The sequence below is a fragment of the Alternaria alternata genome (assembly GCF_001642055.1).
Source record: "Alternaria alternata strain SRC1lrK2f unplaced genomic scaffold CC77scaffold_21, whole genome shotgun sequence".
NCBI classification, from domain to species: Eukaryota; Fungi; Ascomycota; class Dothideomycetes; order Pleosporales; family Pleosporaceae; genus Alternaria; species Alternaria alternata.
In genome coordinates, this window is record NW_017306210.1 from 762,119 (window position 1) to 787,373 (window position 25,255).

Consider the following 25,255-nt stretch of genomic DNA (forward strand, 5'->3'; position numbering starts at 1 on the left):
TGTTTCAGCTGAGTGGAGTAAAACACAGGTCCAAGTTCCCAATGTGCCACGACATGCAGTCATGAACACGACCGAGGAAGGAGGCATAGTCAAAATCGGGTGCAAAGGAGACACTGTAGCGTGACAGAGTCTCAGCGAGAACAAGGCGCATCTCCATGGAGGCGAGCTGTCGACCTAGACAGCTGTGGTGGCCCACAGAAAAGGGTGCGTAACCCGACGCGTCTTTTACAAGGCCAGGCTCCGAGTGCCAGCGTTCGGGCCGAAAGTCGGCGGCGTCTGTGTAGAGGGCTTCAGAGCGGCCGATGGCATACTGCGATGAGAAGACTGTCATGTCGCCCGGAATGAAGGTGTCAGCTACAGTGATGCCTTCTGGTGGGGTAGTGCGCATGATGGTCGAGGCAGGAGGGTGCAGGCGCAGCGTTTCGCTAATGATGGCGTTCAGATGTGGGGCATTGTCACGGAGTCGGTGGTCGGGGTACGGGCCGCTGGCGGGCCGAAGCGGTTGCAGCTCTTTCCGCACAAGGAGCACGTGATGGGGGTGCTTGGCGAGGTAGAACATGGCGAATGCTAGAGTGGCTGCAACGGTGTCGCTGCCAGCGATGACTATGAAACGACAGTCATTGCGAAGCGCCGATAGGTCGCGATGGGCGGGTGGCTGCTGCTCGTAGTGGGCGATCATGGGAGCCATAAGGCTTGGCCGCTCGGCGCGCTCGACGTCGGTCATCAGCATGAGGCGGTCGAGATGATGGTAGCAAAAGGCTAGGAATCCCGTCGTTGCTTCCGTGGGCACGAGAGACTGGGCAATGTCGACAAGCAGGCGCATCAACCACATGGGCAGTCGACGACCCATGATGGCCATGCCCTGGACGAGCTGTTCGACAGCAGCATGCGTCGTGGCACTGTGTAGCATGCCAAAGTCGCTTCCAAGGCCTAGATCGCCCATGGCATCGAATGCAAATGCCTCTGTCAGTCGGGCTGCATCAATGGCCTTGCCATGGGCTTGTGAAAGACGCGCAAGCAGTTGTTGCACATAGACGGCCACGCGGGGCTCGTAGGACCGAAGCGCCTTCTCCCCAAACCCTTTACTCCAGAGCCGGCGACGGGCAGCATGAAGGCTAACATCGCGAGTAGCGATGCCGCGATTGGGCTGCTCAAAATCGTACATAGCAGCCTTTCGACAGCGAGTGCCAGGCCCGTGGATGGCTGCAACAGCCTGCGGGTGGGTGAGCATCAGCGTCGAGGAGCCGACGCGAACGAAGTCGCCATATGCCGTGCTCAGCTGTTCGCTGAGCCGGTGCATATCATGGCCGCCTAGCTGCAATGACAGCCATAGGTCGCTGAGGCGCGCTGCAAAGGGGCCGGGGAAGCGATTGAGTGGGTGGAGGAGCAGGCGGTATGTCAGCAAACTCGCATAGACGCCGACAAGGAAGCATGCCCATAGGGCCAGTGCCCAGCCCAGACATGCTTGCCACTCTCCCAGACTGGGCGCCGATCCCTCCGACCTCCACGTGTGCGCCTCCGATCTCTCCACCCCCGTAACCTTCCCCTCCACCATCCTCCTCATCATCGCATACCATACCTTCGCGCCATATCGCTTCAGCACCGCTGCAGTGCTCACGACGGCAGCACTGCCTGTCAGCCATCGCGCCCCGCTGCCATGATGTTCTCCTCTGCTAAAGTAGCTGACGTGTGCAGTCACGCCTGCCGCCGCCGCCGTTGCCCCGTGTGCCAGCTGTAACTGCATCGTCGAGAAAGATGGGTACAATGAGTGAAATAAACAACGTACAAGTGAAGTCCGCAGGAAACTACCACTTCTGCTACTCTACTTATCCCCCCGTCACGTCTGCGCCCCAAAGCTCTTCGGACATTCGCCTTCGGTTTCCTAAACAGGCAGACGATGACCCCAAAGGAGCCATAGATACCTTATAGCTTACATGCTCCAATCTTCCCGACGTAATGCACACTACACCTCCCTCTTCGCCCATGATGCTCCCCACAAACGGCCAGACTGCCGTCGTTCAATCCAAAACACAACCCACTCCACCTCGTCTTCCACTCGTCGTCGCTCATGGCCGCCCTTTGCCGCCTTTGCCCTCACCTCACCACGTGCGTGTACGCGTCCTGGCAGTTGGCCTTAATCCTACCGACCACAAGATGGTGACACATTTCTTCATGCAGAACAATACCACCGGGTGTGACTTTTGTGGTATTATCGTGGAAGCCGGATCGGAGTCGATGCTCGGTCCTGGTCTCCGAGTATGCGGCGCTGATTTTCCCTATCGACCTAGCAACCCCTACAACGGTGCATTTGCAGAGTACGCCATAGCTGACGCACGCCATCTGTTGCGCATCCCGGATTCTGTCTCTGACCTCCAGGCCGCTGCCATAGGCGCTATTGGCTGGGGCACCGCTGCCTTAGCCATGTCTGACCCCACCGCTTTGAACCTGCCGGGGTTGCCCTCGAAACCAGATGCAAGGAATCTCCCCGTCCTGGTTTATGGAGGTGCCACCGCAACGGGCATCATGGCGTGTCAGATGTTGAAGCGGTGAGTAGCATGTCTCTTCAATCATCGTATTACATTCGCTCCATTGCAAGGGTCGCATCAGAAAAGCAAGGGAGTCTGCTGACATTTCCGCCTAAATAGATCTGGCTACGCCCCAATCGCAGTTTGCTCGCCTCAGTCTGCATCCTTCTGCATTAGTCTCGGCGCCGTTGGCACGGCGTCGTACACCTCACCTACATGCGTCCAAGACATCAAGGCACTTGCAAATGGGCAGAATATTAAACATGCCCTTGATTGTATAACTGATCCCGAGTCTACAGCGGTATGCCTGGCGTCCCTCGCACGTATTGGGGCCCGCTATGCCTGCCTTGAAGCCGTGCCAGATGCCTGGCTTACTCGCCGATCAGTCGCGGTCAAGGTCGTGATGGGCTTTGAGGGCCAGAACTTCGACGTGGACCTTGACCATCCTGTCTACTCGCGCAAGGCAAATCCAGTCTTACATGCTGTCGCTGCCGAGTGGGCCGCTGAGTTGCAACCGTTGCTAGATACCGGACACATCAAGACGCAGTCCATCCAAGAGATTGAAGGCCGTTTCGAAGGCGTCATCAAGGCATTGGAAATGCTACAAGACGGACATGTCAAAGGCAAAAAGCTAGTCGTGACAATTTCTTCATAGAAACGTTGAATCAAGTTACGCATATCAAAAGCTGGCACACTGATCTCACGAGGCCTACATATTGTGGTTGGTCTTATTTCTGTCGATGCATGTATTTCTTTCGTGCCAAGGATCTTGTCGAGTACTGGAAAGAGTGAAGGGAATCGCCGAAGAAAGTCGCTGTCGGAGGAGAGGCGTGCTATCAATGAGCAAAGCAGAATGCTGTCGATTGATCATAGACTTTTGTCTTGTTTTGGGCAACTACAACGATGACTAGCGCAAGGATGAGATGGAGCAGCCCCGTTCACTTGGGATATTGACAGCTCGTGGGTTTAGGAGGATGAAAAACCAGTCTACCCGCCTTTCACGACCACGCGTGCTCACCCTATTACGCTCTCTTTCGCAACTGGTGTCAAGCGCACAAACAGCCCCGGTTTGTCCCACACCAAGTACGCCTTCTGATTATCCATCCAACCTTTACTCTGCTCCGTGCCTTGGATGTCAAAGTTCCACAAGAATCGAGCGAGGATGTAACGCATCTCCGCGTACGCCAAGCTGAACGAACATTAGCATAACTGTGTCTCGCTTCTAGGACAAGATGAGATACGGAGACTCACTTCATGGCGATGCAAGCACGCGGGCCGTAAGAAAACGGGTGGAACCCCTCGCGACGGTCCTGGTCAAACTCGGCCGGGCGCTCGCCATCTGGTAACCAGCGCTCGGGATGGAATTCATCAGCATGCTTCCAATATGCTTCACTGCGGTACAAGACGCGGTGTGGAATGCCGAGAATGGTCTGCATGGGTCACGTGGACCGGAGGTCAGATACATTTCCTGAAAGCATCTAATAAACCGGGCCAGAGAACTTACGTTTCCAGGAATGTATTCGCCAAGGATGGTGTTGCCACCAGCGGGAGTCGTGCGCCACATCGTATTTGGGCCTGGAGGATAGTACCTCATCGCTTCTTCGATGAAGGCGCCCGTGTACGTCAGTTGCGCGACGCTCCGCATATTGATGTCTTCCTCGGTCGGGAAAGTTGCATGCAGCTCTTCGACGATACGTTGTTTGACGTCAGGCCTGATCGTCAGAATGAACGCCATACCCGTGAGGCTGCTGGAAGTGGTCTCTGCGCCGCCACCGGTAAGAAGTATGGCGTTCTTGAAAATCTCCTCGTTGGTCATGTAAAGGGTGTTGCTCTGCTTCGACGTCATGATCTCCATGAAGTCATGGCGCGGTGTTGTTAGTGACAATCTGCGCTCAACAACTTGGCGTAGGAGAACGACGTGTCGGTTAAAATCGCGATACAACTGAAGAGTCGTCTTGACAGGCAGAAAGAGGTAGAAGAAGGGGATGCGCTTGCACAGCAAGATTATGTGCGTGACGTAAATGTTCGCAAAGACGAGCTGAAGCCATGGGTGCAACATGGCGTTTTCCAAACACCCAAAGGGTTCACCAAACGATAAGTCGCCGATCAGGTCGAAGGTGCAGTAGGTGAACCACTCGAGCATGTCGACCGTCGCTTTTCCTTGATCGCAGATGTTGTGCAGCTTAGAAAGGAACAAGTCGACATGAGTTTTGATCAGAGGCTCTTGCTTGCACATGGCGCTGTAGGTGAAGCCCGGTGCCATGACGCGGCGCATGCGGCCATGATCACCCAAACTGGCGCCGACCATATCGTGGGCATCCGGGCTGCAGTACCACGTTGGTTTTGGATTCTCTTTGCGCTTGGCCGGCACGTAACGACCATATATGTCCTCCCATGCCTCTGGGGTAGCATACGATAATTCCTTCGGTCCAATACGGACGACAGGGCCGTACGTGGCGTGCAACTGGCGGATCTTGGTATGCCATTTGCCTGTCATATACCAGAATCCATAGGGAATTGAGGACGCAGCAAAGAGTTTGGGCCCAGGATACTTCTTGAGTGGATGGAAAAAGATGTTCCGTATAGGGCGGAAAATGAAGATGTAGCCCATAAGCTTGCATGGATGGTCAGACGGGTATTTGGTGGACACTTTTGCTACTACGTACAAGTGTGGTTGTGATGAATATCGTGGATCGCCAATCCGAGCCAGCCACTGCCGTTGCAAACTTCTGGAGGCCGAGCATGATGCTGACCTTGAGAGACTCACCACGAAAACGAAAAGAGGTGGTATCAGAAGTGAGAAGTTAATGGTTTCGGAGATGCAACGATAGTAACAATATCTACAGCTAATCCTGCGTTAATAATGAGCCAGGGTCGCAGCCATGTGTAGCTGATTGCGTTTCGAATGCGGTCGGACCTCGGAGCCGAATGTAAGCAGACACGTCTTGTGGAGCAACGAGTCGGATTCGATATTGACCAATCCTACTTTGTCGGCACTGCCGGAGTCGGCATGAATTGCTGGAATAAGGAACTGCTGCCGCACATGAATCTTGCCGAACCAAAAGACTAACCCGCAGCTGGATGGACCGGTTCGTATGGCTCGCAGCTCTTGGCCTTCTGCATGTAGGTCTGTCACGATTGAGGCTCTTGGGGAACAAGGGTAGAACTGCAAACCTCCACAACGCCGAGTAGGAGTACGACACCATCGGGCGTACTACTATGTCTACACAGAATCCGTAAAGGTAGAGATCGTCAAACCATGGACTAATCAGGTGAATTACTCCTACTTGACACGACTACATATCCGGTACCAGAGTCCAATTCAACACGTCTTCATCGATGTCCTAAGCACTAGAACTCTCTCAACACAACCACTTTTTCAGCAACTTCAACTTTGCTATCCTCTTCCATCACGCCCTTTGGTTACAGTTCCCCTGCTGTTCAAGTCATTCCTCATGTCACCAAATACCCCCATGAACGAGCCCATAGCTATCATCGGTAGCGGCTGTCGATTTGCAGGTGGAGCAAGCTCCCCTTCTAAGCTATGGGATCTCCTCCGCGACCCTAAAGACATACGCAGCAACATCACCGATAAGAGGTTCAACGCCGAGGGCTTCTATCACCCCGATGGCACACACCATGGACACATGAATGTTATGCAGTCATATCTCCTCGACGAAGATACGCGCGTCTTTGACGCCGAATTCTTCGGCATCAATCCCGTCGAGGCCAGGGCCATGGATCCACAGCAGAGACTGCTCCTTGAAGTTGTTTACGAGTCGATTGAATCAGCTGGCCTGAGTCTCGACCGAATGAGAGGAAGCGACACTGCTGTCTTCGCTGGTCTCATGTGCGGCGACTATGAGGCCATGATGCTTCGAGATCTGGACCAGGCGCCTACGCATTTCGCCACAGGAACTTCGCGTGCAGTCATGTCAAATCGCGTGTCCTACTTCTTTGATTGGCGCGGCCCGTCGGTGACGATTGACACAGCGTGCTCGTCAAGTCTGGTCGCTGTTCATCAGGCTATCCAGACACTTCGGTCGGGGGACAGTCACACAGCGGTTGCATGTGGTTCCAATCTTATATTTGGTCCGGAAATGTATGTCATTGAAAGCAAGCTGAAGATGCTTTCACCCGATAGTCTCAGTCGGATGTGGGACAAGGATGCTAATGGTTATGCGCGAGGTGAAGGCGTAACTGCCGTCGTTCTCAAAACGCTCAGCCAAGCTCTTGCAGACAACGATAGAATCGAAGCTGTCGTCAGAGAGACGGGTGTGAACTCGGATGGAGCAACACCTGGAATCACAATGCCAAGCGCTAACGCGCAACGGGATTTAATACATAGCGTTTACAAGAAGGCTGGTCTCAACCCTCTGTCTGCGGAAGATCGACCTCAGTTCATTGAAGCGCACGGTACCGGAACACCGGCTGGAGGTAAGTTCTCTCCATCATCCCGCGTTCATGGAAAGTGCGTTTGCTGACTCAATTATGTTCTTAGACCCCATCGAAGCTGAAGCTCTCAGCATCGCATTCTTCAGCAACACGGAGAAGTCGAGCAGTCCGATCAACACTGGATCTATAAAGACTGTGATCGGCCATACAGAAGGTTCAGCTGGTATCGCAGCACTGTTGAAGGTCACGCAAGCCATGCAGAACTCAACTATACCGCCCAACCTGTGGTTCCAACAACTCAACCCCAAGTTGGAGCCATTCTACGGCAACCTTCAGATCCCTACTAAAGGTATCGCGTGGCCGGATCGTCCTGGGCAACGTCCTAAGCGTGCTAGTATCAACAACTTCGGTTTTGGAGGTACCAACGCACATGCCATTGTGGAGAGCTATGAGCTAGAGCAACAAAAGACGGTCGATGGAACAAGTGCTGCCACAGTATCAACGCCATTTGTCTTTTCAGCTGCCTCGACGGAGTCTCTCCACTCTAATCTTGCCGCGTACGCGAGCTATTTGGACGCCAACCCCAAGACTAGCGCACGCGATCTTGCGTACACATTACGCGAGCGCAGATCTGTGCTTCCTTTCCGCATCGCCTTCCCAGACACGACTGTAGAGGGCCTGAAGTTCAGCATCACAACCCGGCTAGCCGAGTCTGGCAATGGAAGTCTGGGTGTACGCACATGGGCGGCGGGTAATGGTGGACACTCAAGGCTCCTGGGAGTCTTCACAGGACAAGGAGCGCAATACGCTAGGATGGGTGCAGAGCTAGTCGCTCAGACAGTTCTTGCGCGACAGACTCTCGAGAAGCTGGAAGGCTATCTTTCTGAACTTCCAGATGGTGACCGGCCGAGTTGGTCTCTTAAGGCTGAGCTGCTTGCCGATGCCTCGGTGTCTCGCGTTGGAGAAGCAGCCATCTCGCAGCCTCTTTGCACAGCAGTTCAGATCATCTTGGTCGACATCCTGCGCTCGGCTAATGTGCAGTTTGACACCGTTGTCGGCCACTCCAGTGGCGAGATAGCAGCAGCATATGCAGCCGGATATCTCAGCGCGCGTGACGCCCTTCTTGTCGCCTACTTCAGAGGTCTCCATTGCAAGCTCGCCACCAGTCCTAACGGAAATATCAAGGGGGCTATGCTTGCCGCTGGCACTTCTTTGGAGGATGCGATGGAGTTGTGTGAGGATGAAGAGTTCTTGGGCCGCATTGGCGTGGCGGCCAGCAATTCATCGTCGAGCGTGACCTTCTCCGGCGACGAGGACGCCATTGACGAGATTGCGGCAGTCCTGGAAGACGAGAAGAAGTTCAACAGACGTCTTAAAGTGGATACAGCGTATCACTCAAGTCACATGCTGCCTTGCTTTGACCCCTATGTCGCTTCGCTGCGACGTGCGGGTGTGAAGGCGCTACAGGGTAATGGGGCTTGTACCTGGTTCTCTAGCGTGTACGAGGGCCGACCCATCAACCTATCCACGGACGAGATCAGCGACATCTACTGGGCGCAGAACATGACAAAGCCTGTATTGTTCTCACAGGCTGTCCAGGCGGCTGTTGAAGTGGCCCGAGGCGCTGAGCCTCACACGGCAGTGGTTGAGGTCGGTCCGCACGCCGCTCTTGCCGGACCAACCAAGCAAAACGTCAACGAGGTACTCCAGAAGGACATTCCCCACCATGGAACCCTTGTTCGCGGGGGCAATGCCATGACTGCTTTTTCTACCTGCCTTGGATTCCTCTGGACTCATCTCGACACAAGCTCAATCGACCTCGGCAGTTGCGAGGCCGCGCTCTGTGATGGCAAGCAGCAGTACACCGTCCTGGGCAATCTGCCCAGCTATCAATGGAAGCACGAGTCTTCCTATTGGGCCGAGTCCAGAAAGTCGCGTCACATGCGCCTGCGTGCTCAGCCGTTCCACCAGCTTCTTGGTGATGTGTCTCCAGACAGCGCACCGCATATCCTGCGTTGGAAGAACGTGCTGAAGCCAAGAGAGATGGCCTGGCTCGAGGGACATCAAGTGCAAAACCAAGTTGTGCTGCCGGCTGCCTCGTACGTGTCTACAGCCATTGAAGCTGCGCGATCTCTCGCCCGAGGAAGGAACATCCAGCTCATCGAACTGAGCAACTTCCACATCCACAACGCCATCACGTTCGATCAGAATGACGTCGGCATCGAAGTCCACGTGGAGATTTCCAACATTTCCACCCAGGGAAACCATGTCCACGCCAAATTCACCTATGCTGCCGCGCTAGGAGACGAGACGAGCGATCTCGCCCTTGCAGCGAATGGTGAGCTCAAATTGTTGCTCGTCGATGAGCCACCCAATCTATCACTCTTCCCGCCACGCCAGACACCGCCGCCACACATGATCTCCGTGCAGCCGAGCCGTCTGTACAATTTTATGAAGGGGCTAGAGTACGACTTCTCAGGCGCGTTCCAGTCGCTGACCAAGCTCGAGCGAAACCTAGGCAATGCTACGTGTCTGGCTCAAAAGGCGAAGGCGCTGGTCTCGGACGCAGATGAACTGCTCGTACATCCTATCGACCTGGATGCTGCGTTCCAGTCCGTTATGCTTGCCTACAGCTATCCCGGCGATGACCAGCTTCGTCTGTTGCACCTGCCAACCAGCATAGCGAAGCTTCGCGTCAACCCCAGCGTTCTCGCGTCAAAACAGTACACCGAGAACAACATGACGGTCATTGATTCAACGTGCACGACCGCGGATCGCGCAGAGCCTGGCGACGGTTTCTCAGGCAGCGTCAACATGTACGCCCCAGGTTTGGATCACGCCGCTATCCAGGTCGACCAGGTCAAGTTCAAGCCCGTTGGCTCCGATGCTAGGGTCGACCGCGATGTCTTTTACAAGATGCACTGGGTTCCTAGTGCTCCCGATGGAACGCTTGCTGCGGCTGGTGTGCCCGTGGGCAAAACAGATCACGATCTCATGTTCGTTCTGAGCCGCATTGCCGCCTACTATCTGCGTGTCTTCGATGAGCAGCTTCCTGAAGACGATCCTGCGAGGTCTACTAGCCCGCTATGTCACTACATGAATTACGCGCGACACATGACAAACCTGCTCAAGACAGGGCAGCACAAATGGGCGCATGCCGAGTGGCTGAACGACACAGAGCAGGACGTTTTTGACGATATTGTAGCCAAGGGCTTCCAGGATAACTCCGATGTCAAGATCATGTTGCTGGTCGGCACCATCATGCCCCGCGTTTTCAAGGGCGAGACGACGATGCTAGAGCATTTCCGCACCTCGGGCCTGCTTGACGAGTACTACTCCAACGGTTTCGGCACCAGGCAGTCCACTCTCTGGGTCGCGAGTGTCCTCAAGCAACTCACCGACCGCAACCCGCATCTTAACATGCTCGAGATCGGCGCTGGAACTGGCGGTGCGACTAAGACAATTCTCCAGTCTATCGGTCATGATTTTGGCAGCTACACTTTCACCGATATCTCGTCTAGTTTCTTCGAAAATGCGTCCGAGACGTTTACGGACTGGCAGGGTAGCATGGTTTTCAAGGTGTGCAATGCTGAAATCGATCCTGTTCAGCAGGGCTTCGAGGCTGGCACTTATGACGTCGTCATTGCCTTCATGGTTGTCCACGCCTGCGCGAAACTAGACGAGGCCGTAGCGAACCTTCGCAAGCTTCTCAAGCCTGGCGGTCTGCTGGTCTTGGGAGAGGGGGCCAGCGATGGCGCAATGCAAGCCGGTGCGGGTTTCATTTTCGGGACTCTGCCGGGCTGGTGGCGCGGTGTTGACGAAGGGCGTACACTCTCGCCATTGGTAAATGCCAACGAGTGGGATACCATTCTGAAGGGCGCGGGATTCTCAGGCATTGACACCATGTCGCCACCGAAACTTTTTAATGCCTTTGGTATCACGCTCTTTGTGTCTACAGCTATTGATGATCGGATCAAATTCGTGCGCGATCCTCTGGCGCATACCAAGAATGCTGTGTACGACACGGTCGTTGTAGTTGGAGGGCGTACAGCACCTATCGCCAAGCTCTCACGGGGCATCCAGGTGGCATTGGCCCCGTTGGCCAAGCAGGTTCTCCCATACGCCTCGCTGGAAGACCTGAATAACAAAGTCCTTGAAGGCGAGTCAGTCATTGTCAGTCTCGTAGATCTGGAAGCTCCAGTCTTCAAAGACATTACACCCGAGAGATGGTACAAGTTCAAAAAGCTCTTTGAAACAAAGCGAGAGATACTGTGGCTCACCAGCGGCCGTCTGGAGGATGAGCCATACTGCAACATGACAGTTGGTTTTGGTCGATCTGCGATGCACGAGGAAGAGACTCTTCGCGTCCAATACGTGGATGTGGCAAATGTCGATGGGCTCGATGCTCTGAATGTTGCAAAATACCTTGTTCGCTTCACTTCGACCGTTTTGGATGACAAAGACATCCTGTACACCAAAGAACCCGAGGTCATCATTGACGCGCAGGGGCAAGAGCTGGTGCCAAGGCTGTTCACCATTACGGACGCCAACAACCGTCTCAACTCCACCACGCGGCCAATCTTCGACCAGGTTGACATCAGCAAGGACGTCGTCAGTCTAGAATACGGCAAAGACGGGCCAAACTTCCGACGGTTGTCGCGATACGAATTGGTAGAGACAGCGACTACAAAGGACGAGCTTACGGAGTTGCGTCTTACGCACTCCACTGCATCGGCGATTAGGTGTCCGACTGGTTATCATTATCTTGCTCTTGGGTACGACACGTACGGTGCTCAACGTCTCGCTTTGACTAGCTCCCTGGCCTCTGTACTGCGCATTCCACGTGAATCGACCATCCTGTGCGAACCATCTGGTATCCAGGAAGCTGATTACCTTGCCCTGGTCGGAGCCGAGCTTACCGCCGTGGCCATTGTTGACTCCCTGTTCGCGGGTCAAAAACTAGCCGTACACAATGCCCCTGAATCTATCGCTCGGGCTATTCTCGCCCATGTTGTAACCAAGGGCGTGAAGGTCACCCTCACAGTGGATTCACAGGGCATGCCCGTGTCGCCAGCCGTCGCTTCGCAGATTCAGATACCAATGTTCCCCGCACGCGCGGACATCGAGGCTGTCCTACCTTCTGACCTCGTGTGCTTTGTCGACTTCTCGGCTTCGAACCAAGCTGAGAACGTGGCAATGATGACTTCGTATCTTCCTTCTTATTGCCGGAAGGAGAGCTTGAGCACCATTTTCTCAACACATGGAGTAGACACTAGTGCCCCCAAGGATGTGGTGGGGCAGCTTCTGGCTAGGACTGTCAGCATGGTTAAGGGACGCGGCGTTTCTGCATCATCTACACCACTGAGTCTTGATACCCTTGCCCAGGGAGGACAATATGCAGACGCTCTAACGATCATTGGATGGGTGGGATCGTGTACTGCGGTCCCTGCACGTGTCACTCGGTTTGAGTCGAACCAGCTCTTCAAGTCTGACAAGACGTACTGGCTAGTCGGTTTATCTGGCGCGCTAGGCATCTCTCTGTGCGACTGGATGATTGAGAGAGGCGTGCGCTATCTTGTGCTAACCAGCCGGAACCCCAAGATTGACCCGCGCTGGATCGAGAACCACGAACGAAATGGTGTTGTTATCAAGATCCTGCTATGGTATATACTCTACTTTCCTATCCGAACTATCTCTTACTAACATATTCATCGCAGTGACGTGACTGACGAAAAGGCCATCAACAACGTCCATGCCGAGATTGTGACGGCACTTCCTCCTATTGTCGGACTCTTGAACGGCGCCATGGTTCTGCGAGACGTGTCGGTGCGCAACATGGAATTTGACCAAGTCACCGATGTCATCAGACCAAAGGTGCTTGGCAGCATTCATATCGATCGCATCTTTCACGAAATTGATCTCGACTTCTTCGTACTTCTATCTTCGATCAACTGCGTGATCGGAAACGTCGGTCAGGCCAACTACGCCGCGGCCAACATGGGAATGATTGGAGTCGCAGGCAACCGGCGCAAGCGTGGCCTTCGCTCGTCCGTCGTCAATGTCGGCGCCATTATCGGTGTTGGTTACATCACACAGTCCGATCGCCAACTTGATGTGACAGTGGCGAAGACAGCCATGATGCATTTGTCAGAGCAAGATTTCCACCAGATCTTTGCCGAGTGCATGGAGGCAGGTCACCTAGACAACCCCAGTGGCCCGGAGATCTCGACCGGTCTACTTCAAATCACTCCAAATACCATTGACATTCCGCCGTGGTACTCCGACCCCAAGTTCGCCCGTTTCCGCATCAACAAGTCTGGTGATAGTGGCGAAAAATCGGGGTCGACAAACTCGGCATCCACCCAGGAGCTGCTGCAGGCGTGTCGCTCCCCGTCCGATGTTGCAAATGTGATCAAGCAGACCTATTGCGCCCAGCTGCGCAAGATGCTGCAGGTCTCCACCGTCGACGACGACCTGATGATGATGCGAGGTGTGGATCTTGGTTTCGACTCGCTGCTTTCAGTCGACGTACGCTCGTGGTTCCTCAAGAACTTCCGCGTCAGTATTCCAGTCCTCAAGATCATGGCTAACGAAGTGCGCATGTCTAGCTTGGTCGAGCTGGCCGCTGGAAGCATCCCCGCGGAACTCGTGCCACAGGTTCAGCAATTCAACGTTGTCCAGACTGGCGCTTCGACACCAAATACTGAGAACAGTGAGCCGTCGGCTCAAAACAGTGACGTTGATACGACGAGCACCCGCGCTACTCTAACTAACACTTCGGGCGCAGTGACTCCTGACAAAGAAGTCAAGGCCAAGTCTGGCAGCCCTCCGACGGTAGACTGGGACTTTGAGACCACTCCGCCTGAGCCCTTTACTCTCGACAAGCTCATGGATGCGCCCAAACCAAAGGAGAATCCGGAAGTCGTCGTCCTCACTGGCTGCAGCGGCCTGCTTGGCCACCACCTTCTCAACACGCTTGTGGCGCAACCGTCGATCCGGAAGATCATCTGCCTTGCAGTCCGTCGGCTAAACGAGCGCATCGAAAGTGGAGAGATTCCCGTCCCAAGCGAGCGCATCGTATACTACGAAGGCGACCTCACATTTACCTATTTCGGCCTAGACGTTGCAACCTGGACGTCTGTCTTCCGTGAGGCCGACGCAGTCATCCACAACGGCTCCGACACGTCGCATCTGAAGTACTACTCTGCACTGAAGCGCGCAAATGTCGAATCGACAAAACAGCTCATCGCCACCTGTCTGCAGCGCATGATCCCCCTTCACTACGTCTCATCGGCTGGTGTAGCACTTTTCACCGAGCTGGAAGCCTTCCCACCGATTTCGTGCACCAAGACGGGTAAGACACCACCAGCCGACGGCACGCACGGCTACATGTGTGGAAAATGGACGTGCGAGAAGATGCTCGAGCGAGTGTATGATAAATACGGTTTGCGCATTGTCATTCAACGTCCGTCGACCATTATCCGCGACGGCGAAGACGCAACTGTTGAGCGTGCGGGCTTCGATTGGGTCAACTCGCTCCTGCACTTTGCACACAAGACGAAGACGGTGCCGAGAGTTGTTTACAACGCCGGCGCTTTCGATCTCGTGTCTGTCGAAACGTGCTGCGAGGATGTTGTCCGAGAGTTACCAGACCAAGGACGCCATGGCATCACGTACGTGAACAACGTGGGTGATGTAGTGATTCCCATGGCGCAGATGGCGGATGTGGGGTTGAGCAAGGTTGGGAAAAGGTATGAAGTTTTACCTATGGAACAGTGGACGACGATGGCGGTGGAGGCGGGTATGCATCCTGCTGTTGCGGCGTTGATCGAGACTTTTGATGAGCCCGGGGTAGAGAAGTACCCGGCGCTGTTGAAGTCGGGTGTGTAGATACTTAGTATTCCGCCTCTTTGACCTACTGAGAATCGAACTTTAAATAAACAACGTTGTTGTTACAATCGCGATATGAACTAAGGTCGCAACTATCTATACTTATTTTGCGAACAATAATGTATAGGGCCGAACTCTCGTCGTATCGTCTGCGGGCAAAGACGCAACCGATCGGCATCATTCCGAACGCAGCGACGACATGGTTATTTACGTTCACTGTACCTTATATGTACAACACCGATTCCGGTAACCTGGGTGCCCGCACTGGATTTGTGTTCATGGGAAGTTCAATGCTTGTGCTGATTGGCTCCTGGTTCCTTGTGCCGGATCTGCATGGTTTGAGTACAAATGAAGTCGACTGGCTGTATGCACAGAAGACTTCGGTAAGACATTTTCAGCAGCATGCCGATAGCGCAAAGATCAGCGCACCGGAGAAGGTACACAACACCGACGTATGAACTAGGGTGCTGTGCAGTGTGTTATCCAGATTAGTTACCCTTCGTCCTCCAAATATGCATTCTTCACTCTCTGCCATTGTTAATTTGACTTGTGTGACAAAAGATCACGCTAGCTATCGTAGCTAAGCGTGACGACCACGCTAAAACGTGATTTTGCTCAGCTTCAGACGGCTCACCACTTGGCGTGATACGTGTCTAAAACAGGCAGCTATTTCAGCCCGCAATTGCCTCGGTACAAACCAAAGGCAGCCATCAAAACTTCTTATTCAACAACAACCACTGTGGGTCGCCAAGATATACTACCAAGAAGTGGCACGTATACCTCGGTCTCAGGCGCGTGTCATGGCGCGAACCAGCAGCAACCTCACCCTACATAAAATGTCGATGCAACGATACATTCGTCGACACAGATCATGGCAAGCATTCCTCCTCCTCCGCCCCCTCTGCCGAAGAGCAAAACAGCTAGATCAGTAACGATGACTGCTTCGGAACCCGCGTCCCGTCCATTTTCAATCAAGGGAAGCACGGAGGATCAAGTGTTCGAATTCCAGGACATACAGGGTGGTGCTGGTGCCTTATCCCTCCAGCCCATCATCCGCCATTACCTTGGCGTACCCCGGGCGCATCAAGTCTCCACGACCGATCTGTACAAAATACTGGGACGACTACGGAGCTTGCAACATACAGTTGCCAACTACAACGAGGGAGTCGTCTCATCTACACCTGCCTTCTTGCACTACTGGAGACCACGGACTTTGAATCTCTTCTCAGGCTTCGGTTTCCGTCTCAGTCGGGTTGACCAAGTCATCCAAATACCGGGGCTTGAAGACGTGATCCGGATCGTCGAGCATGCCTTTCAAGAGCAGATTGATGAAGCACGTGACACCATCCAGCGCGGTTTGATCACCTTCGAGGCGCTGGGCGAATTATATCGCCCTGGAGTTCCAGTTCAGGCAGTGATGGGCTCTGGAGATTCGGCCGCAGTCTTTCTTGTCAACGAGTCTTTCTATCAAGAGAATCGGGGCTTGACAGGAGTTCAGAGGACATTCAACTGGACAATGGAGTTCGTGGCGACAATGGGCACGCACTTCACCGTAGTGAACTTGACCGAGCAATTGAACGGCTGGACAGGCGTTCGCGCAAGATCGCTATCAGAACTCACGTATACGCCAGTATCACCTGTCGAGTTGAGCGAACTCAGACAAAGGGGAGAGCGATATGTTGAGTTTGCCACTAGCGGTGTCAAATTTCTGGCATACTCTCGCGCATCATTCTACCGCCATGTGCGACCATCACGTCCAAGCTATTCTTCTCTTGCCAGTACGTCGAGCAGCCAGCTTCCCTCAGAAGGCCGTGTTATGATCGATGTAGATCGCGGCGCTCTATTGGACCACCAGCCTTGCCAGGGTATGGATGAATCAATGCTAGCCATGACGAAGACCGCCGAACGTTATCGACAGTGGCGCAACACATCATCTGGAAAGAGCTCTGCAACGGATGTGCTCACTCTATGGGATACGGTCCCTGATGAGTTCATTCCCTACTGCTGGCCTGCCCTTGTCGGCTTTAGCTTTACTGCAAAATGTTGGGGCCACGTGTTGGTCTCAGGTCTTTCGCCGATCCAGTTCCAGGACACCGCATTTCAACATCTTGTTCTAGCCGAGGAGTACAAACACCTCATTCGTGCACTCGTAAGATTCGGAAACGACGCCAGTGTCAAAGATATCGTTGACAACAAACGCAGCGGCAGTATCTTCCTGCTCCACGGCCCTCCCGGCGTCGGGAAGACACTAACAGCCGAAGCTGTTGCTGAAGTCCTGCATCGCCCGTTATACTACGTGACGATGGGAGAATTAGGCACGACGGCAGAAGATATGGAACGCCGTCTCTCAGATGTGCTTGAACTATGTTCCGAGTGGAACGCTATCATAGTCCTAGACGAAGCCGATGTTTTCCTCGAGCAACGCCGCACTTCCGACCTGGTCCGCAACTCGATGGTCTGCGTCATGCTGCGCCTTTTGGAGTACCACTCAGGCATTCTGTTCCTCACTACCAACCGCATGCGTAATCTGGATCCAGCGTTTGAAAGCAGAACTACACTCGCCCTACGATATAACCATCTGACGCCCGAGGCTAGAGCCCAAATTTGGAGCAATTTGCTCAAACGGATCTCGTTACAGATGGCAAAGAACATCGATCCCATGGTCCTTGGACAGCATGAATTCAACGGTAGACAGATCAAGAGCGCAATCAGGCTGGCGTGTGCAATCACGAAGGAACGGGACCAGTCTATGCTGACAATGGAAATCGTGAAGGAAGTAGTGAGGATTATAGAAGTTGGGAGGGCAAACATAGCGGATGACGATTCTTGGAAAATGCGCGAGGGGTAACATAAGTCTTATTCGGGGTTTTATATACTGTAATGGCTGGTAAAGAGAGTAAGAATTCAAGATCTGTTCGCTCAGGAAAATGCTCCTTTCTTATATCCTCCGATAACGAAGTATCGGATACACCTGCTCTAAGAACTCTGTGGGCCGGCGCACTTCCTACCTTAAACTCTTTTCCTAATTCTGTACGCCGGCTCTCCACTATAAACGAGCCTCTTATCAGTCTAACCTAGGCAGGAAACAGCAATCTCGCCATTGATTTTCCTATCGGGGGTAAGGACGGGGAGCCAGATCTCGTATTCCTTCTCACTAGGATGTCCCTTGACCTCATAGTAGTTGTAGAGAGGCCAGAAGGTGATTTGACCCTGTTTCGGGCAGTCGACGTCAAACGTAATTCCTTCAGTGACAGTAAACGTCTCCGACTGGCTGACTTCCACACCGACGCTTGCAGAGAAAGCTTCTATAGCGCCTCCCATGCTCACTGACGTTGTAACGCTGTAGGTCTGGCTTTCAGAAACTTCGTATGAGTAGCCGACTTTGCTGTCGAGGCGCAAACCAAGTGTGAAGACATCAGGGTTGCGGACGTTGAGCGCCGTGAAGCTGACGTCCCAGCTGTCATCCTCACTCTGGCGCTTAGCAATTCCAGCAGTGTCGCTGCCGCTCATGGTGTCGTTGCGCCACTCAAGGTAATCCTCCAGACTAGAGTGGCCACTGTTCATGCCATTGGCAAAGGTTTCCACGTTGAGGCCCGGAAACTCTGCTCGTTTCATCGCGCGCTTAGTCGGGGGACCATCACCTCCCTCATCGTTGGTGACCTCCAGAAACTCCAAGGCACCAGTGAACTTGCCTCCGGAAAGGAAGGGCATGCATCTGTCCCTCACACTTGTATAGAGCTGGTGAACCTGACCATCTGTAATGGTGCGAGGGTTGTTTGGGTCGTCAGTCCCTGATTCTTGGAAGCAGTGGGAGATGAGGCAGTTTCCGCCGTCCCACCACCAGTGATAGCAAGATGGCGCAGGGTTAAGCTCGCCGTTGGTATGGGTGATGTGAGTGCTTCCCTCTAGGTTGAAAAACTTTACGGTCTCATCACCTAGAAACACAAAGTGTCAGATTCAGGCCACAGCAAAAGGGCTAAACGAGCAGAACTTACAATCCTCGTAGCTGGGCCTAAACGCGCCATTGCATAAAACCGCTTGGCAATTTACGAGCCCAAGACCCGCCGCGAAGGAGACGAGGGTGAAGCTCTTCATTTTGGAGAGGCTATCGGGATGTATAGATAGAGACTCGTGTCCGTAGGGTACTCGCTGTAGTTGATAGAGAGAGCTGCTGATGAGAGAAGATGCAGACTGGCACTGCAGGACATCAGTCTGTTTTTATAGCTATCTCGTCAGGCCTCCAGACTCTTGGAGTCTCTCATAACGCCCGGCTGAGGTTACATGTGGTGAAGCACGTCCTGTTGCTACACATGCTGTTGTCATGGCCTCGCGCGGGACGATTGTCTTCAGGAAGGTGCGATTCTATCCGAGCCAAGAGTATTGATGACATTTACGACTGCACGGATCGAGATCATCGTGGGAAAAGTCTAGTCCGTGATTCATGTCTCGGAGCCTCCGGTTGTTGGGTTTAACGATATGGGGTGGTGATCAGCCATGCGGTCTTTGCACATAATAGCACGATGGAACATCATAAGAGTAGTTCGCATCGCCTACAACTATAGTGCCCGAAGTCCTGCAGGAGTTTATCTGGGCGCCCAGACTATCTGGGGCGAAGAGAGAGCCTTAGTCTAGTACCTGAGGCTTAGCCTACGTCAGATGGTTACCGGCAGTAGCACCGAAGTGGTGCGAGGGGTACGGACATAGAGGTGGTAAGCTGGAAGCCTAACAGTAAAGGCCGTGGTATCGCGTCTTCAGAGCGAAGTTGTACGTAGCCTCATGGAAGGATAAATCGGCTGCACGGCAGATAGACAAAGCTAGGTACTCATCCCACCGGAACACGGCACACCTACCTACCTATATTACTGTCACCTTGTGACAAGGTATGGATGGACCTGTTATCTTATGTTCGATCGATTCGTTGCTCCACAACAAGAGTGGACCTGGGTGGGATCGGCTGCGGCCCGCTCCTTGCTTGAGTAGGCATAGTGAGGCCGTAAACCTTCGACCCGCATCCGCCTAGGGTATATTTGTGGGGTATATCTCGCTTGATGCTTCCTGAGGTTGCAAGCGAGCGGACCTCGGGACCAATAAGGATGATGTCGGGCTTCACAACCAACAAGGCGACCCACGTCGTTAACTTTCGCAAACGCCTGTCTGCCTTGGAAATGCAAGGCTCATTATTGTCGCGTATGATGGGACCAGCGCATCAGGATGTAGCATTCTCGCACGACAGTCTAGTCAAGAACCAGGTGCTGCTGCTACAATTGGTAAAGTCGCGATGTGCACGAGGCAGGAGGCCTAAAGTAGGAATGCATTACACCAACAATTCTGCTGACGAACCCATCGGTGGAAATATCGGCTCGTTCGCTGAGTTCTCCAAGAGCTCTCGTGTCGCCTGGTATAGCGCTATCACGGTATACACGTTCGGCTCCATGTGCGCCCTTATATCCGCAATTTTGACCTCCGGGGTTCGGGGGGTATATGTACCCAGTTCCGGCGTTCGCAATGACAATGTCGAGGTGCTAGATTCTGTGTTCTTGCTGCAGCGCGGCAACGGCCACTTGCGCGTCCTTCTCGACGCTTGCGTCGAGCTTCACGATCACGAGCCGGCTGTCGAGACCTATGAGCAGCTTTTGCAGTGCATGTGCGGACGTGTGTGCTGGGTTCTGCACTGCGGCAATGACGGTTTGTAAGGCTTTTGTTAGGAAGCACTAGGTAAGGCTAAGGTCTATGCCTCGATTGGTGCCTGTGATAAGGATCGTGGTTGATGCCATGTTGTCAAGGTGAAGGTGTAATCTTCTACCTCTTCTGGTATTTTAGTCGTGAAAGTTTGACGGTGGTGGTTGTTCTTGCTAGAAGAGTATGAGGTAGACCTTCTGCTCTACGATAGAACATGTCTCTCCCTTTGTAGACGCGAACAAGCTTGTAATATTTGGAGCATGGGAGAGTATACGTATATACAAAGTACAAGGCGCTAGTCGTGGAAATGGCATGTGTGGGAGTTCACCACTAACTATTGAAAACTTTGTTAAGCTTTGCACTTTCAAGCCTGAAGTTCCATGTACGAAGCAAGTCTTTGATACACAGGCAGTTCGTACATAGATCTTACCAACCACTGTACCACGTACCCGAGTTGAGGTTAACCTCCAAGGCTTTCTAGATATGGCGGGCCGCAGATACAGGTGCATGTAGCTAAGCGATCCAAGGTAAGCACAAAGCAGCATAGCGCGACACTACTTAACGGAGAAGCGCTCGATAATGCACTGCTAGCTACATACAGTTCAAGCAATTGACAACCCATTCCACTCCTTTGACAATGAGCTCAGGCTGGGTCATCTGCACGAAGTGGCCACTCTCACGCGCAAATACCAGCTTGCCCTTCGTTGAAAGCTCGAGATGTCTCTTCTGGATGCTCTCACTCTTCTCGTCGGCTGTGCTAATCAATGCGCGTACTCTGGTCCTCTGGTCCTCGCTTCCATTGCCTCTCGCAATCCCAGCATTATACATCCCGTTCCAATCCCTGCTTCGCATGCCGCCGATCACGTATACTGGCTTTCCGCCAAGCAGCGGCTGCTGTTGATCTAGCCGCTTACTCCGCAACGTCTCGAAGCTCGCAGCGTACTGCTCATCCTCCAGGCGCGCGATTGTTGCGTACTTCTCGGTCGATTCATCGGCCATAAGCGCATCCCATTCGGCCTGTGTCATCTTATGCTCTTCCGCAAGACCCTTGGCTATGTATGGGTCAATGCCCTCAGAAACAACCTGCAAATCGGGGTCGTTGACGTTTAGCACCTGCGGCATTGACTCATGATTGGCGTCGACAAGGACCAGGCCAGCGATGTGGTTGCCGTTTCCCGTGAGGGCGATGAACTCATTGATGAGTACACCAGCCCAGGAATGCCCGACAAGGATGAGAGGATTGGTGATGGGAGCGTTCTCGACAAGGTGTCGAAGATCCTGCGCGATGTTTTGAGCTGTTGGTGGATGTGGGGAAATATCGGAGTGGCGATAACCAGCGCGGTCATAAGTATAGCAGCGCATCGAAGACGAAAGCTGTCGAACCACCGCTGCCCAATTCAGGCTGCTGCTTGCGACACCAGAAACGAAGACAACCACCGGATCGTGTGTACTACTGGGTTCCGGACCGTGAGAGTAAAGCGCGAGGGCGCGAGTGCCATCGACAGCTACCAGTGTTGGAGTAGAGTCTGTGGAGATCATGTTATCGTGGTCCTCTTACGCGCTTGTTGGCTCGGGATTTTGGTGTTGCTACGCGACGCGATGCAAAGTTCGGATGGAATGGCAGACGGAACGTGATACGCGATGCGATCATCTTCTCGTTCTCTTCTTTTGTAGTGACGCGGTCGCGACGAGTTTGCAAGCAGCAAATGAGTCGTCATTACAAAGCATAGGTTCGGAGTCACGGCATCGAAGCTAATGTATTCAGGCGCGCCACATAGCTTATCTCGCGCGAGAAGGCTTGCGCATGAGATTGGCGTAACGCGAGGGGTACAGGTGTCGCTTGGGCAAAGTTCGTAAGGCGTGGCCCTTTCTATGGGTCGCGTTTGTAAGCGAAGGGCGCACGCAGGGCCTGACTTGGCTCCAGGCCCGCTGTCGTCCAACAATGTTTCTTCTACAGCACCCTCATAGCCCCGCCGGTCCCGCACCACGCTGCTCTCTATCCGCCTCGCAATCCTGCACGCGCACCAGCGCCGCCACGTCAAGTGAGTCGACTACGCCATCGTCATTCTTCCCACGCGGCCTGACAAACGGTGATACCTGGCGCCTTGACATATTCGAGGGCGACGAGTACGAGCGTAAAGAGGTCACGATTAGGGCCCTGAGAACGAGGGTCGTGCCGGCGATGCTGAGAACTGGGATGTACAAGGTAACGAGGTCACCGCGCAGATGCACATCTGGATTGCTGGGGAGCATAGGTTGAAACGTGAGGAGAAGATGGGCCGCTGGGTTGGACGGAAGGCTGATGACGAGGGGTCCCACCGTAGGCCGAGCATCAATGGTAGGCCTGCGGTGGGCGATGGGGATGTTTACTGACACTAGATAGACGTGGATGATGCTGTTGCTGCACTGGACGATGCTACAGGTGGGCGGGGGGTCAAAAAGACATCTCGAGACAGCTTGAGAGCGGTGGCCAGGCTGAGGGGAAGGCGCTTGCTGGCGCTGTCTATGGGCTGCATAGCGGACTACCAGCTCGTGACAACTTCGCTTTGCGGCGAGCGTTCGTCATGCAGATGGTGCAGCGAACCACCACACAGACTCTACAGCTCGAACTCTCACGCAGTTTGAGCAGCGATCTTAGCTTACTTGCCATCATAGCATCATCTGCGCACTATTGTATGTGGGTAGTGTGAACGTGCAGCTCGTGCGTCTACACCAGACGTCACTAGAGCTGCTGCAAAGATTGGACGTCAATCCTAGTCGCCCAGCCCTGTCACGAAATCCTTAGTCAGAACAGGCAATCACTACATAGGCCCAACTAGCTGCCATGTCCGGCTCCTCGACCCAGGCGGAGTATCGTAGTATCTGTGCGCTGCAGCAAGGCAGCCACAAACAAGAGGACCGCAAGCGAGACGATCTCAACTCAATCAACAACAATTACTGCTCCTCCACACGCATGACACACGAGCACAACTCGCCCTCAAACTAGCAATTTCACTACTTCAATGTGCAAAACTTGCCTTCACGCGATATTTGAAGCTAACTTATGTCTCCATCGTGTCTTGCCCACGCCGCGAACGATAGACCTCATCCCCACATATCAACACACCCTTCCCGCCATGTTCGGCAACCCTTTTGATTACAGCCCCCTCTTCAGCCCTCGCCCGTCACGCATCTAGAGTCACCACCACACCTACAAATCTTTCTTCTCAAGTCATGAAGACAGCCTGACGCCCGACTCCTCCCTTATGGACATGCGCAGTCTCCGGTTAGGGTTATAAAACACTTTATCCATATCGTCATTCCTAAACATCTACCTTAGATTGTCCCGCCATTGCGTCTAGCCACTTCATCCTACGCGCGTTTGAATCACAACTCATCTTTCTCTCCTGCCGTGCTGTACTGCCCCGATGTTGCGCCACCAGACAGGCCGTTACCAACGATAACGCCGTGCGGACCCAACAACACAGCAAAGTCCCTGTGAACTCCATTCTCATTTGCTGGAAGGTAATAGCACCTGTCACCAGACGACCGAGCCCCATCAAATTGCCATCCGGCAACGTAATTGTTGCTTATACCTCCCATGCAACAATCATACGGGGAGTCGCTCGTCCAGTTGGCCTGGAAGAGCTGCCCGACTATACCGCTTATAGGGACGTTGCTCTGCATGTTTGCCATGAAGTAGCCGTTGCATTGTACATAGGGCCATGGCACTGGGGTCATGTATGGGCCTGTTAACGTACTAATGGCCTCGGTGTATGTGAAAATGGGGCTTGTTGTGGTAGCGTGGACGGTACTCGTTAACGTGGTTGTGGTGGAGACGGTTGGCGAGACAACAGAGGTCGAAACAATCTTGCTGGTGGTGTAGACTGTCCTCGTGGAACCTGTACGAGTGCTTGTTACCATGCCACTGGTGATTGTTGTGTATAACTGCGGCTCCAAGTGTATGAACGTCACACAGTAGACATAGACAGTGTCCAGCAAATTTGGCGGTTCGACCCTGCCATCAGTCTTGGCTAGGAGATGGTCATCGAAGCAAGCCCAGGGCAGGCTTTCCATAATTGCTCGTGGCGAGGCTTTAGGCGTCTCGGAGCCAAAGATTCCACAGGATGCTACGGCGGAAATGTTCACAGTCGTTGTGGTTGTCATCTGATACGCTGTCTTCAATATTGTTGACGTTACGACGGCGGTCACGACCTCGGTACTAGTTGGTAAAGTCTTCGTCGTTGTGCTATTGATTATGCTTGTTCTAGAGCAGGTTAGCATTCAAGCAGCATTGCTGTTGTGGTTTCGAAATATACTTTGTAAGAACAACGGGCGCAGGAGTGACCCATATTGTGCCTCCGCTAACAGTCGTCGTGATAGTACTCGTGAAGTCATATATCGTTGAAGTCAAGTAAAATGTTGGTGTAGTAATGCCTCCAGCAGTTGATAGGGAGTTATACGTAAAACCTACAGCCATCAATTAGATGCCATAGGGTTAGGAGCTGCTTTTGGAATCACGAGTGACCAACAGTGTGAATCTATGTTTTGGCTCCATATAGTCTGTTGCAACTAGAAAAACACACCGAGGATACTTACTAGTAAGCTGTCAGTCAACATTCTTAACATTCGCAGCACGCCTACCCTACCCTAGAGGATGTGCGCGATTGCACTACAATCGCGCTGTTTTGTTAGTAGCGATAAGAATGCGATAAGAAGCGAGGCGTAGGATCGCGGTAGTAGGATCGCGGTTAGCTAGCTACACTAGAGAGCTAGCTAGAGAAAAT

At 53.4% G+C, this 25,255-nt stretch overlaps 10 protein-coding genes across 10 annotated transcripts; 5 read left to right on the forward strand and 5 right to left on the reverse strand.

The window, feature by feature from the left end:
• Positions 1 to 4: 4 nt before the first annotated feature.
• On the reverse strand, positions 5 to 1,643 carry CC77DRAFT_1034223 (cytochrome P450; the record flags this gene model as incomplete). Its single annotated transcript, XM_018526851.1, has 2 exons — positions 5 to 1,464; positions 1,580 to 1,643. The coding sequence occupies 2 exons, from the start codon at positions 1,641 to 1,643 to the stop codon at positions 5 to 7; spliced, it is 1,524 nt and encodes a 507-aa protein (XP_018382152.1).
• A 343-nt stretch (positions 1,644 to 1,986) lies between these two features.
• On the forward strand, positions 1,987 to 3,180 carry CC77DRAFT_943982 (zinc-binding dehydrogenase family oxidoreductase; the record flags this gene model as incomplete). Its single annotated transcript, XM_018534938.1, has 2 exons — positions 1,987 to 2,546; positions 2,646 to 3,180. The coding sequence occupies 2 exons, from the start codon at positions 1,987 to 1,989 to the stop codon at positions 3,178 to 3,180; spliced, it is 1,095 nt and encodes a 364-aa protein (XP_018382153.1).
• Positions 3,181 to 3,539: 359 nt separating this feature from the next.
• CC77DRAFT_1043412 (cytochrome P450) lies at positions 3,540 to 5,542 on the reverse strand (the record flags this gene model as incomplete). Its single annotated transcript, XM_018527312.1, has 3 exons — positions 4,030 to 5,542; positions 3,777 to 3,955; positions 3,540 to 3,714 (listed from the first exon to the last, which is right to left on the reverse strand). Exons 1-3 carry the CDS (start codon positions 5,134 to 5,136, stop codon positions 3,540 to 3,542), a joined length of 1,461 nt encoding a protein of 486 aa, XP_018382154.1. The 5' UTR covers positions 5,137 to 5,542.
• Positions 5,543 to 5,707: 165 nt separating this feature from the next.
• Positions 5,708 to 14,810, forward strand: CC77DRAFT_1053365 (polyketide synthase PksF; the record flags this gene model as incomplete). The annotated part of the gene is made up of 4 exons (XM_018527743.1): positions 5,708 to 6,627; positions 6,670 to 6,962; positions 7,027 to 12,583; positions 12,638 to 14,810. The coding sequence occupies exons 1-4, from the start codon at positions 5,981 to 5,983 to the stop codon at positions 14,808 to 14,810; spliced, it is 8,670 nt and encodes a 2,889-aa protein (XP_018382155.1). The 5' UTR covers positions 5,708 to 5,980.
• Positions 14,811 to 15,518: 708 nt separating this feature from the next.
• On the forward strand, positions 15,519 to 17,721 carry CC77DRAFT_1098308 (P-loop containing nucleoside triphosphate hydrolase protein). The gene has a single exon (XM_018529943.1). The coding sequence runs from the start codon at positions 15,682 to 15,684 to the stop codon at positions 17,656 to 17,658; it is 1,977 nt and encodes a 658-aa protein (XP_018382156.1). The 5' UTR covers positions 15,519 to 15,681; the 3' UTR covers positions 17,659 to 17,721.
• A 158-nt stretch (positions 17,722 to 17,879) lies between these two features.
• CC77DRAFT_1078179 (hypothetical protein) lies at positions 17,880 to 19,205 on the reverse strand (the record flags this gene model as incomplete). The annotated part of the gene is made up of 2 exons (XM_018529273.1): positions 18,806 to 19,205; positions 17,880 to 18,745 (listed from the first exon to the last, which is right to left on the reverse strand). Exons 1-2 carry the CDS (start codon positions 18,903 to 18,905, stop codon positions 17,880 to 17,882), a joined length of 966 nt encoding a protein of 321 aa, XP_018382157.1. The 5' UTR covers positions 18,906 to 19,205.
• A 653-nt stretch (positions 19,206 to 19,858) lies between these two features.
• CC77DRAFT_1012327 (hypothetical protein) lies at positions 19,859 to 20,676 on the forward strand (the record flags this gene model as incomplete). Its single annotated transcript, XM_018523762.1, has 2 exons — positions 19,859 to 20,462; positions 20,594 to 20,676. The coding sequence occupies 2 exons, from the start codon at positions 19,859 to 19,861 to the stop codon at positions 20,674 to 20,676; spliced, it is 687 nt and encodes a 228-aa protein (XP_018382158.1).
• Positions 20,677 to 20,803: 127 nt separating this feature from the next.
• On the reverse strand, positions 20,804 to 22,397 carry CC77DRAFT_971267 (alpha/beta-hydrolase). Its single transcript, XM_018535834.1, has one exon. The coding sequence runs from the start codon at positions 22,026 to 22,028 to the stop codon at positions 21,081 to 21,083; it is 948 nt and encodes a 315-aa protein (XP_018382159.1). The 5' UTR covers positions 22,029 to 22,397; the 3' UTR covers positions 20,804 to 21,080.
• On the forward strand, positions 22,398 to 23,475 carry CC77DRAFT_1053368 (hypothetical protein; the record flags this gene model as incomplete). Its single annotated transcript, XM_018527744.1, has 3 exons — positions 22,398 to 22,616; positions 22,912 to 23,162; positions 23,309 to 23,475. Exons 1-3 carry the CDS (start codon positions 22,432 to 22,434, stop codon positions 23,473 to 23,475), a joined length of 603 nt encoding a protein of 200 aa, XP_018382160.1. The 5' UTR covers positions 22,398 to 22,431.
• A 157-nt stretch (positions 23,476 to 23,632) lies between these two features.
• CC77DRAFT_1053369 (hypothetical protein) lies at positions 23,633 to 25,113 on the reverse strand. The gene is made up of 3 exons (XM_018527745.1): positions 25,068 to 25,113; positions 24,788 to 24,938; positions 23,633 to 24,735 (listed from the first exon to the last, which is right to left on the reverse strand). Exon 3 carries the CDS (start codon positions 24,633 to 24,635, stop codon positions 23,856 to 23,858), a length of 780 nt encoding a protein of 259 aa, XP_018382161.1. The 5' UTR covers positions 24,636 to 24,735; positions 24,788 to 24,938; positions 25,068 to 25,113; the 3' UTR covers positions 23,633 to 23,855.
• Positions 25,114 to 25,255: the final 142 nt, after the last annotated feature.